Source organism: Pithys albifrons, chromosome 1 (genome assembly GCF_047495875.1).
Source record: "Pithys albifrons albifrons isolate INPA30051 chromosome 1, PitAlb_v1, whole genome shotgun sequence".
NCBI lineage: Eukaryota > Metazoa > Chordata > Aves > Passeriformes > Thamnophilidae > Pithys > Pithys albifrons.
Window position 1 is genome coordinate 17,561,439 of NC_092458.1, and position 11,949 is coordinate 17,573,387.

Sequence of the window (11,949 nt, forward strand, 5' to 3'; positions counted from 1 at the left end):
GGCGGGGGAAGGGAGCGGGTGTGTGCGGTGAGTGTGTGTGAGTGTGTGTGTACACAGCACTGGGAGGGCAGCGCATGCGCCCTGCCTGGCGGGGCCGAATGTTTCCCAAGTGTTTGAAACTGGTATTTGGGTTTTCCACGTTGGATCTAGCGCGGCGTATGGGAGCGAGGAGGCTGCGCTGATATCGGCGGGGAGCGGCGGCGGCGGCGGTGAGGAGCAGAGCGGGGAAGGGGGAGCGGAGGAGAAGCGGAGCAGAGCGGCGCTGGCGCAGGCAGAGGGGCTGCCGCTGCCTCTGACAGACACTTTGCAGAGCACATTTTGTTTCCAGATTGTTTCGGAGGAGCTGGTTTAAGCCCCCCTCTTTTCTCCTCCTCCTCCTCCCCCCTTCCCCTCCCCATACACACAAATCCCTCTGATTGTTCCTACCACCTCCTTCGTGAATTACCCACAACGACAGCCATTCAATCAGCTGCTGCTGGCTGTAGGGGACTAGCGGAGGGTGTGTGTGTCTCTCTCCCTCCGTTTCACACAAGAGGAGTCAGATGTAGCTTCCTTCGGTTTTTTTGGGGGGAGCTACCGAGAGAGGTGGGCAGGGAGTGAGCCCTTCATCGGGGTTGCCGTCTTTGAAGGGAGCAGCACTTGCTCTCACACAGAGAGGTGTGGGGAAGGATTTTTTTTCTTTGCCGGATGAAAATGTTGAGTCCTGCAAACGGAGACCAGCTTCACCTAGTGAACTATGTGGAGGATTATCTGGACTCCATCGAGTCTATGCCCTTCGATCTGCAGAGAAATGTCTCCTTGATGAGGGAAATTGACGCCAAATATCAAGGTAAGTGTTTTTTATATGTGTGTATGTCCGTGTGTCCGTGTGTGTGGTGTGGGGCTCGGGGGGGAAGGGTGTCTTTCTTCAGAGCTTGAGCTGCGGCTCGGTTTGCCCCTCTGCACCCCACAGGGATGGTAGTTTTATTTTTGGGAGGTGAAAGGAGGGAGAAAGCCGAGAGGAAAGATCCGAGGAGAGAGAGGGACTGATCTGCAGCGTTAGCTCTTGTCATGGGGCGGAACAAAAGGTCTCCGGCTTCTCATATTAAGCAAGGACTCTGCTTTTCTGTGTAAATTGCTGGCCAGGAAGGCGGGGGCAGGGAAGTGGGGTGTGCGGTGCACAAAGGGGGGCCGTCCTTGGCCGTGGGGCTGAGGTGGAAGGGTTTCGGGGTACGGAAGAAAGTGCTGGGTGGACAGAGAGGGAGAGATTACAGCACAACATTTAGGAATGTACAGTATTCATTATGGCTGTAGTAGGGGAGAGAGGCAGCTAGTGAGGGAGGGAGGAAAGGCGGGGGGGAGAAGAGGAGAGGGGGGTTAGGCGAGAGTGGGGGGCAGGGTGTGCTTTCTTCGCTCCCTCCTCGGTGGGTTTCCTTTCCCCCGGTGGAACAGCCCCGCTCCGTGGGGCGGGGGGCCCAGGAGGGCAGGACCGGTGTGTGCAGTGTGAATGCGGGGGGGGCTACGGCCGCGTTTACGGCTGGGCTGAAGTGCCCTCTCCCCTGCCCGTGGTCGGGGCACGCCGTCGCCGTCCCCACGGGCGGAGGGAAGGAAAGGGGAGGCCGGTCTGCGGGACTCGGGGCAGCTTTGTCACTTGCTCGCTGGCGTCCGCTCGGGAAAGGGGGAGGGGAGGGGGGCTTTATTCGGTGCCGCCAGCAACACTGACAGCCGGGGAGTCGAGCGGGGTGACCCCCTCCACCGCCCCGTGCCCCCATGCATGTGGCCTTAGGGGCGGCGGGCAGAGAGCCCTGCCTTGCCGGTCCCCTGGCCGCTCCTCGGGCAGCCCGCCAAGGGAGCCCGGCGGCTCCCGGGGGATGGGTGCAAGGGAAACTTCCTCGGGAGCCCGCGGGGGGCTGGCGGGATAGGAGGGGAGAGGAGGGAAGGGCAGGTCAGGCATTGCATCTGAAGCCGCCACGTCCAGCGGGCACCTCCGCGCTATGCTGGGGAAGCGGCCGTCCTGCGCCTTTTATAGACGTCCCTCGTTAGCATATCGCGCTCGGCCCCGCCCTCCGGCGGCGCTGATTGGGTGGGATCCTCCCCACGGGCCCGCCCCGCCCCGCCTCCCCTCGCCGATTGGCTGTCGGGCCGGGCCGCCTCGGCGGAAGCCCCGCCCCTCGTGACGTTTCGAGAAGCAACTTTTCCGTGGGGTTGATTTGAATATCTCGGCCGGCCCCGGCCCGCGCGCTCTGATTGGCCGCGACCGCGGCGGGGGGCGGGGCAGCCGCCGCCGTCCGGAGTGTGACTGACGTGTCCGGGGGCGGGGCGGGCGCTGCTCCCGCCTCCCCCCGCTCGTGAGTGGCCGGGCGGGGCGGGCGCCATTGGCCGCTGCTGCCTGTCAGTCATGGGGGTGCTCCTGCTCGCTCCTTTCGGCGCCGGTCGGGGCCGTCCAGCAGCGGCCGCGGCGCCGCCACCGGTTTTCTGGCGGAGAACAATGGCGGCTCCGTCACCTCCGGGGCGGCCCCGCAGAGGGGCGGGGAGGGCGCTGGTCCGTCGCCCGTGTCCCGCTCGCCTTCGCCCCGCGGTGTCTCGGCCGCGGTGAGCCTGCGGAGCTGCGCTGGCCATAACTCTGGCAGCGTTTTTAGACCCCGTTTGAACGGCGTTTGTGATGCCGCGACTTTGCGTTCGCAGATGACAGAGAACGCAGCTTTCTGCTCCTGCTGCTGCAGCCGGGCACGGGAACGCGCTTTCCTGGAATTCTCATGAATTCCGCCTCCGTAAGGGCGGGCAGCCCCAGCCCCCCCAGCTGCACCACACGGCTGCCCAGATGTGCCTTCTAGCGCTGCTCCTGGTCTGTGTTGCCGATGCCGAGCATCCCCTCGGCTGCGCGGCCCCGCTCGCCCCGTGTCTCGCACACCAGACATGTCCGAGCCGGGGAGCGCCGCAGCCGCCGCTGCTCCTGCAGGACCGCGCCGGGCCGGGGGAGGGTGCTGTGCAGTGCTGCGCTGTGTGGTGCGGGGCTTTGCGATGCGGTGCGGTCCTGTGCGATACTGTGCTGTGCGGAGCTGTGTTGTGAGGTGCGGTGCGATGCTGTGCGGTGCTGCGCTGCGCTGCGCGATGCGGTGCTGCGCTGCGCTGCGCGGTGCGATGCTATGCGGTGCGGTGCGGTGCGGTGCCGTGCTGGCAGCGTGCGGTCCCAGAGCTGAAGTTTTCATAACGCCAACTCCAGTCATAAATTGTGTCGTGCTACTAAGGGAGGCTGTTCTCCGTGGAAGATGCCCACCTACCAGATTCAGATGTGTTAAGCTGGTGACATCAGTGGCAGAGCTTAAAGCATAAAATTTGTGCATTTCAGTCACTGAAAGTAATTAACGCTGCTTTTTAAATCTTCCAGAATATTTAATGTGCTGTATGTTTGGGGGGCTTAGTGGAGTCTTGGGTTTGGCTCTTTTTTTGGTAGGTTTTTGTTGTTGTTTTGTTTTGGATTTTTTTCTTTTTTTAGTTAGGGGAAAAAAAGGCAATTGCTTAAGATAGTTAATAACCTATCAAAATACGGGTCGGGTCAGATAAGCTCTGTTGCAGTACCAGCTGACAGGTCGTGGTTGAAGCATAGGCTGCAGCTCTTAAATCTAAAGTAAAGCTTGCATAATATTTCCATGTGTTCAGAGGCAATCAGGATCACATGTACAGGGGTTCAAAAACTTTGCCCAGGCAAGACAAAACCTAAATTACAGGGTAACTATTGGTTGTATATATGTAGCATTCTTCTATTTTAATTAAATAAATAATTAAAAGTGTTTTAAAGTTTTGGTAATGCTGTTTGCATGTATGAGAGATTCTGGTAGACGAGTTGAGGTCTAATTTTATATCTCAGTATATTTTGCTTCTCTAAGAAGGAATGTTCTAACCTGTGAGGAAGGGAAAATTTGGAGAAAAAATGAGTTGCAGGAAAAACATTGTGCATGTTTTTGAGGACTTAATATGGAAATGCTTTAGTTGATTTGAGTATCATAAGAAAAAATCAAAAACATCTGTTTAAAAATACATTTCCTGAACCAGTCTTGAAACTTCAAGCACTTTTTGTACATTGATGTTTCTTATAAACTCTTCAAACAATCCTTGAGGTGCAGTTCAGAATCCAACCAATTTTCAGTGCTAACATTTTAAATCAGAAACTAGCAGCTCCAGTTGTTGCCTATCATCTTTAATGTTTTCTCTTAACTTTTTTAACCTCTTTCTCTGCAGTAAATATTTAATTAAGATAATACTTCTTTGTTTTAAAAAGTAAGCAACATGTATGTTACAGAAGGTTTAGGGAGGAAATAATGTAAACATCTTGAATATTGTAATTCTAATTCTGTAGTCTGGGAATTTACGTGGTCTGACGTTTTCAGAGAAGTAGCTCAGCAGTACTGAGTGAAACTTGTCATAGCTTATGGTCCAGACTATGTGTTTGTTGCCTCTGCATCAGCTGTCAAGCAATCCAGAATCTGGCTTCTACACTGCTTTGTGCTTTCTTTCTCTCCACTCTTTCTCCCACTCTCTGTCATTCACTTAAAATGTTGTTGATGTTACATAGAAAATGCCCATTAATTTCCCTTCTAATTTTGCAGCTGGTTTTAGAACTTTCGATAGCATGTGTATTTGTTAATTCTTGTTAATTACTGAAAAGTTTAAAGGGAAGCATTATGAACAAACATAAAAATATATTTAGTCTTTTTTTTTTCTAAATCAGCATCTGCATTCTATTCTGTGGGACTGACTAGAATGAAAGTATTCCACTGGAGTCATGAGCCGCTTGTCAGACACCACTTTCAGGGAATCTGTCTTTGATCAGCTTTGCACCTTACAAAAAGGTGTTGCTCTATGGAAGGGAAAATATGGGAAGGTTTTGTTTCACTGTTCTCCATGTCAAAAATACTTACAGTTTTTATTTCTTCTTTGTAGAGATTCTGAAAGATCTGGACGACTACTATGAAAAATTTAAACGGGAGACAGATGCTGTGCAGAAGAGAAGAATGTTGCACTGCATACAGAGAGCCTTGATTCGGAGTCAGGAACTGGGGGATGAGAAGATCCAAATCGTCAGTCAGATGGTGGAGCTTGTTGAGAACAGAACAAGGCAAGTGGACAGCCATGTGGAACTGTTTGAGACTTGCCAAGAGAGTAATGACACCACTGGAAACAGCGGGAAAGCCAGCCAAGATAAGTCAAAGAATGAGGCAATCTCACAGGCTGAAAAGCCCAACAACAAGAGATCGAGGAGGCAAAGGAATAATGAGAACCGAGAAAATGCCTCCAACAATCACGATCATGATGACATCACCTCAGGAACACCAAAGGAGAAGAAAGCAAAAACATCCAAGAAGAAGAAACGATCCAAGGCTAAAGCGGAGCGGGAAGCTTCTCCCCCTGACCTTCCTATTGACCCTAACGAGCCAACATACTGCTTGTGCAACCAAGTCTCCTATGGAGAAATGATAGGATGTGATAATGATGAGTGCCCCATTGAGTGGTTTCACTTTTCTTGCGTGGGACTCAACCATAAACCAAAGGGCAAATGGTACTGCCCCAAATGTAGAGGAGAAAACGAGAAAACTATGGACAAGGCATTGGAGAAATCTAAAAAAGAAAGGGCATACAATAGGTAGTTTGTAGACTTTTCATAGTGAAGGAAAACCCACCAAACCAGTGTATTTATTGTCAGTGCCACCTTTGTTGAGGTGAAAGGATTGTAAAATGTTTATTTTTAAAGGAGGTTTAAAATTGAAGCATTCCTGTTACAGGGACGGCAATAAGCAATTTTGTTTTTCATTTGGTAAGCTGTAACAAGAATGTGGTCTGTGGACCAATGTATTCCAAAAGTATATTCGGGTGTTTCTTAAAAACTAAATTAAGAATTTTCTGATTTTTTTTTTTAGTGCTAATAGCACTCTGCCCATTAAAATTTTGATGATAAATATCTCTGAAATGTAATTTTGTTTTCTTTACTGAAAAGTGTTATTTACGTTTTGAGCAAAATTGTTAAATAGTTTAACCACCTGGTTGTATCTGAATAAAGCTGCAATACATTACAAGTGTAACTTCTCTTGGTGATAAGCAGTGCAAGAGCAAACAAAAGGAGGGTAAAATTTGGTTCCTGCTACAACGTGTCAGTATAACAGTTCAATAGCAAATGTTTAAATAGGCAGAGAGGATTATTTTTTAAAACAAAAAGTGAATGGTTAAATTTTACACAGCAAATATTTTATATGCTGGCCAGGTACCACAAAGGCCATTTTAAAATGATTGAATATGTTTTATATTTAACTGGGAAGTGGTTTAGTAATGAGACATAACATAAATGAGGCTTTATACTGTCACAGATAGTGGTGTAGCAATCCTTAATTTGTTTAAGTTGTATAAATGTACATTTTAAGTGGAGTTGCACTTACTGTATTATATTTGGAAATGCAGCCAAATGCCATTGTGTAACCAATGTGCATTTCCTGCTGTATGTATGAAAATTGTACAGATGTGATATTAAGAAATAAATGAAACGACTTTGACAGTTTGCTTCGTTAGCAATCATGTTTAATGATCATTCATATAGCTTAAAGAAAAGAAATTTGTCTTTAAACTCAGCAGGTCCAGCAAGCAGCTGCAGGAAAGCCTGCAGCTTGTAGAGGTAACCAAATTACAGTTCTGATAATGAATCTTCATAGAGCAAGGGTGTGGGAGAGCCAAAAGAGCATTTAACTTTCTATCCGAATCTTCTCATTTTGTGCTTGCAGTCACTCCTGGACTCAGACATTTGTCTGAAAACCGATAGTATAGAGCTGGTCTTGTTCAGGTTTTTTATGCTTTTTCACTATGGATATAAATTATTTCATGTTTGTTATCAGCTGAAGGATATTCTTCATTTCAGTGGTTTCAAAGTATTGTTGCAGCCGTTTCAGGGCAGGCATTTTTGTTCTTCATGGTCATCTCATACTAAAACATACTCTCTATGACGAGGTGCAATGCCGGATGTCCATGTCCTCTGTCACTCACATAGGTAGTGAAGCTTGGTCGGGCTTTTTCCTTCACCGGCATGGCTGGAGGGCTCAACTTTCTGGCTGAGCAGATTTCATCTCTTTGCCCGTCTATGGGCCTTCACTCCAGGTGAGAAGGGAATGGTACCTGCAAGTAGGAAGGCCATGGAAGTGAAGGTTGTGGAATCTGGTGGGCCAGACAAAAGTCTTGCATACAAATATGGGAGGCTGGGTTTGGGGTTTTTCTTTAACACAGCCTTCTGTTTATAGTTTTGTTGTTTTGAACAGTGAAAGCTTGAAATGATGCTGCTTTTCCCCCCAATGTATTCCACCAAATCTTTCTGGTGGAAGTAGAGTTTTGCATCCAATTGAACTCAAAATAGCTGGAGGTCTCAGAGTTTTCTAATGATGTACTGAAAAGCCCCAAAGTGCCACTGCATCACCTTGCATGGATATTCCCTGTCAGACAGGCATGCTAGCAGTGACAAGTAGAAATTCTGGTTTACTTCTAAATAGGTGCACTTAGTGCATGTGGGTCTGCATTTGTGTTTCCAGTGGATACAGACTCACGTTACATTGAAGCATCTATGCTGGGGGCATGACCACTCCAAATCAGTCTCTGGCTCCTGAGGTGGTTTTGAGTTAGTCTGTACTTTTTCTCCTCTTACCCTTCTCTTTTCTCTCTAAAGCCTTCTTGTTTTGCTATTCTCCCTGCAGTCTTACTGGTCTTGCTTGCTCCTCCCTCCCTCCACTTGCTGCAGTTGTGGCTGGTGCCGATGTTTCTGGTCTTTTCTGCTTCGGCTGTTCTGTTGTCCTCCCACCAGCCCACACTGAGAACATTGATACTGAGCAGCAGGACTGTACTAGTGAAAACTCAGTGAAAGTTTGTATAGAAACCAGTGCAGACATGATTTAAGGCCAGGCCTTTTTCACAAAATGTCCACATTGGTTCTGCAGGGCATTTGGAATATGAAGCCAGAAGGAAACAACAAAGGTGCACAGGAGGATGGTAATAAAGTTCAGCTGAAGATAGATCAGTAGATCCATATTTATACTGCACTTAAATGCATCTTTTCCCAGCCGCAGAAGGCTGGCTGTGGTCTCCCAGGCTGGCTGTGCCTCTTGCAGAAGACAGCAGCTGATCTGCAAAGCCACTTGGAGGTATTTCTTTTTCCACATTTTTTCCCAGACTCGTGATACCTTCCCAATCCGCCCTGTTATGGGCTGCAGTGCTGTTCTGCTCCTTGCTCCTGGGGGCTGACTGCACTGGCATGGAACAGTTTGACAGATCTGGCTTCAGTGGATGGGCACGGTTAGGTGCTGTAGTTGGATGTGAGGGACTCTGCTGTGGCACTAAGCTCTTTGTTGAAAGAAGTGGAGCCATCTCGTGTTGTACTGGCACACTGCCAAATGCTGTGGGCTGTGCAAACTTTGGCCTGGCTTTGGTATCTTATCTAAAATGCTGCCTTTGCAAAACGTCTTGACAGATCCTCCTTTCTTAGTTATTTGCAGAGAATTTAATGACCACAGGAAACCCCCTTCCTTTGAGCCAATTTTTGTTTTTCCTGTGTGACAGAGCAGCTTCTGCGCAAGCTTTGTCATATTGCCCAGCAGAGTGATGGTGCCGTGATTTGGATCTGCAGGTTTGAGAAAACATTTGACTTGCTTGGGGACCTTTTCCCTCTGAGGCTGCCAACAAAAGGCTTGAGTGAGAGGGAGGCTCTTCTAGGAGCTGAGCTGAGGTTTCTGACCCATTTCCCACAGGCTATTAAGTGGCTGTCAGGTGTAGTAGCGTTAATGCAACGTAGAAAAATCATTGGATGTTTGCTGAGGAGGCAGGCACAGCAGCAGAAATCACAAACTTCTTAAACTTCTCACTGAAATCAGGCAGCTCTAATCACTGTTGTTCTGCATGGGAGGTGTTGCAGGCATGTCCATGTAGTTGCTGTACCACTGAGGTGATGATAAAGTCCTTCCAGCTACTGAACAGCACCGTTTCAACACTCAAATCAAGGGAGCTGATAGGAGACCTCACCCCTGAGTTGTCTCCATCCTTGGCAGCACACTTGTTCTGCAGTGGGGCAGCTGGCAATGCAGAGCTGGTGCTGGAGTCACGATTTGGGAGGTAAAAGGCATTGGTGAGGGAGCCCCATGGGTGCTCTGTCAGCTCCAGTTGCAAAATGTTCCCAGCAGGATGGGGAGAGAGAGAAACACTGCAAGCCTGAACCAGCAGAGCAGAGCATCAGTTTCAACAATTAAACCATCTGAAAGCATCCCAGTTAAGCAGAACTACTGTCTCCACTGAGCAGCAGCAACCCTGGCCATGCGTATCATTTGGTTTAAATAGGTTTCTTACTAATTATGCACAGTTGCTGATAAACTGTCCTAATTTCTTGGAACATGTAAAATAAATACAATTGAATTGGTCTGCTCCACTGATTTCATTTTTTGGTAGGGTATTTTTAGTTAATCTTTTAAATTGTAATAACAATGAAAGAGCAAGATAAAAAATATTGTAAATTGTTTTGCAGAATATAATTTTTTTTCTGTAATAGAAATGCTTCAAAACAAGTTTGAATATCTTTGGAGTGCATTCTGTTGCTTTTGTTAGATTTATTATCATTCTCGTGGCCTATTTGCTCTGTGTACAGAATAAAAACCCCACCCTTGTGCAGGAATAGCTCTAAACAGCTAATACAATTTCTGAGTATCAAAAGTAATGTGAACAAAAGTAGTGTGAGTATCAAAAGAGTAGTGTGAGTAGTGTAATGTCAAAAAAATAATCAAACTGCTCTCTGCAGTTTCTGACCTTCTCAGATGTTACTGAAGTCCCAAATATAACAAGCAGGAGGAACGATGCAATAAGAAAGAGCATTGAAGCAAATGCAGTATGTATAGGAAGTGCTGGAAAGAGTATTAAGGTTTTCTCCTGAGTTCAGGATTATATTTCCAAGGTTACTTTTCCCAATAATTGTTGTTGTTACTGTTCCCAGTTTATTGTGGTTGGTAGTCAATAAAAGCTAAGTGATCTCTGTCCCATCTCACAGCAGGAGAGCTGTGATAGCGGCCAGGGCAGCTGAGGGCGGGGGGCTGGTGATGTTCCCCAGTTGCAGGCTTCTTGTCACTGTGTAGAGCCTGATTCGCAGGTTGAACTAATCCTTCGTTTCACTCTATAAACAGCTTTGCCAATGGTGGAAGAAGAAGAAAAGTGGTTGATGTCAAACATTTCTAAAACATGTACCAGCTCTTTTTAAAACAGGTTTCCAGCTCTTACTTAAGAAGTGTAGGCTTAACATCCCGTATTGAGTCTGGCTCGAGATGGAGTTCAGACATCACAGTGCTGTGCTTTGCCTTGTTAGCTAGAAAGGAGCTGATAACACAACAGTGTTTTGGCTACTGCTGAGCAGCGCTGGCACAGCATCAACACTGTCGCTCCAACATTCTGCACCCCCATCCGTAGGCTGGGAGTGGACAAGATCTTGGGAGGGGACACAAGTAGGACATCTGACCCAAACTGACCAAAGGGATATTTCATACCATATGACGTCTGCTTGGATGTCAAAGAAAAGAGAAGGAGGAGGAAGGGTGGGGACCTTCATTATTTACAACATTTGCCTTCCAGAGCAAACGCTGCCTGTGCTGAAGCCCTGTTCTGGGAATTGGCTGGACATCACTTGCTGATGGGAAGTAGAGAACAAAATCTTTGGTATTTTTCTCTTTGCTTGTGCATGCACAAACTTTCAATTTGCTTTGCTAAACTGCCTTGCCTCTGTGCTGTGTTATTTTCCAACTTATTTTCTCTCCCCTGTCCAGCTGAGAAGGGGGGTGATAGTGTGGGTTGGTGGGCACCTGACATCCAGCCACGGTCAACCTACCATAGTCCTTTTTGGTGCCTATTGTGGGGTGAGACAACAGCAGTTATATATATACATTGCATGCTATAGTAATAGCAGTTACTGAGTACAAGCTCCTGTGTGGGACACGGAGTTTGTGAGCTGTGCTGCTTATCGCATTATTTTGCTGAGTTTGAGAACATGTTAATACAAACAATGGCTCTGTGCTTTTCCCTGGCATTGATGGCCTTGCTGTGCTGGGGGACCTATCTTGTGGAGACAATGAGGGAATACATCTCCCTCTCCCTGCCTGTAATTGATGTGGATACTTTTATGCAGGCTCCTGCGGTCCTTGTTCATCCTTATGTGCTCTGTTTAATACTACTGATTAGTACTGTAAGTGTATTATGGGGTTTGTGGAAACTGGTGTCATCCTGGCATAAGAGAAAACAAATTTTGAGTGAGATGATATTGACATGTGCCCTGATGAGGCCAGTGCCTGGGTGGCAGGGGGTGTGGAAGGATTTGGGCAAGTTCCTAGGGCAGTTATCACCTCCCATTACCTGGGACTTCACACCTGAACAGGTATTCAACCCTGGCAAACTGACACATCACCTGATAGAAGGGTGCCTTGCCCAACCCAGTGAAAACCAGCAGATTCTTGCCCTGTATTGGGGCCTGGCCTGTGCCTATCGAGCCACAGTTCAGTACTCTCAGAGGACTGTAGTGGAGGCAGGAACCCAAACTGCATCTGAGGACACTGTGGTTGAAACAGGGACCCAAACAACAACTGCAGTAACTGTACCTGTAATGGAAAAGAAAAGGGAGACAAGGAAAACTACAGGCCCATATTGTCAATTAGAAAGGGAGGAAGAAGAAGAAAAAGAAGAGTCATCAGGAAAGGAAGGGTCTGATCAAGAAGCCAGTTCTTCAACACATAAATTGGAGAAAGGAGTGAGAGAATTCAAACAGGAGATGGAAATTACCTGGTCCCTGACCTCATCAGAACTTCGAGACTTGCGGAAAGATTACAGCCGCCATCCTGGTGAGCGGATTTCTGCCTGGCTGCTTCGATGCTGGGATTATGGGGCCGATGGGCAGCTATTGGAAGGTAGGGAAGCCCAACAGCT

At 47.9% G+C, this 11,949-nt stretch overlaps 1 protein-coding gene across 2 annotated transcripts; it reads left to right on the forward strand.

The window, feature by feature from the left end:
- Window positions 1–6,050, forward strand: ING1 (inhibitor of growth family member 1). 2 transcript variants are annotated; one of them, XM_071568724.1, is made up of 2 exons: window positions 1–829; window positions 4,921–6,050. In XM_071568724.1, the coding sequence occupies exons 1-2, from the start codon at window positions 688–690 to the stop codon at window positions 5,622–5,624; spliced, it is 846 nt and encodes a 281-aa protein (XP_071424825.1). In that variant the 5' UTR covers window positions 1–687; the 3' UTR covers window positions 5,625–6,050. The 2 variants fall into 2 exon arrangements, with proteins under 2 accessions (XP_071424825.1, XP_071424903.1); XM_071568802.1 differs by lacking the exon at window positions 1–829 and adding an exon at window positions 2,403–2,571.
- The last annotated feature ends 5,899 nt before the right edge of the window (window positions 6,051–11,949 follow it).

Bases quoted from the DNA above. Each gene is read 5' to 3' on its own strand.
- ING1 (XM_071568724.1), top strand. From the start codon at position 688: ATGAAAATGTTGAGTCCTGCAAACGGAGACCAGCTTCACCTAGTGAAC. The intron at 830-4,920 runs GTAAGTGTTTTT...TCTTCTTTGTAG, and splicing joins AATTGACGCCAAATATCAAG to AGATTCTGAAAGATCTGGAC.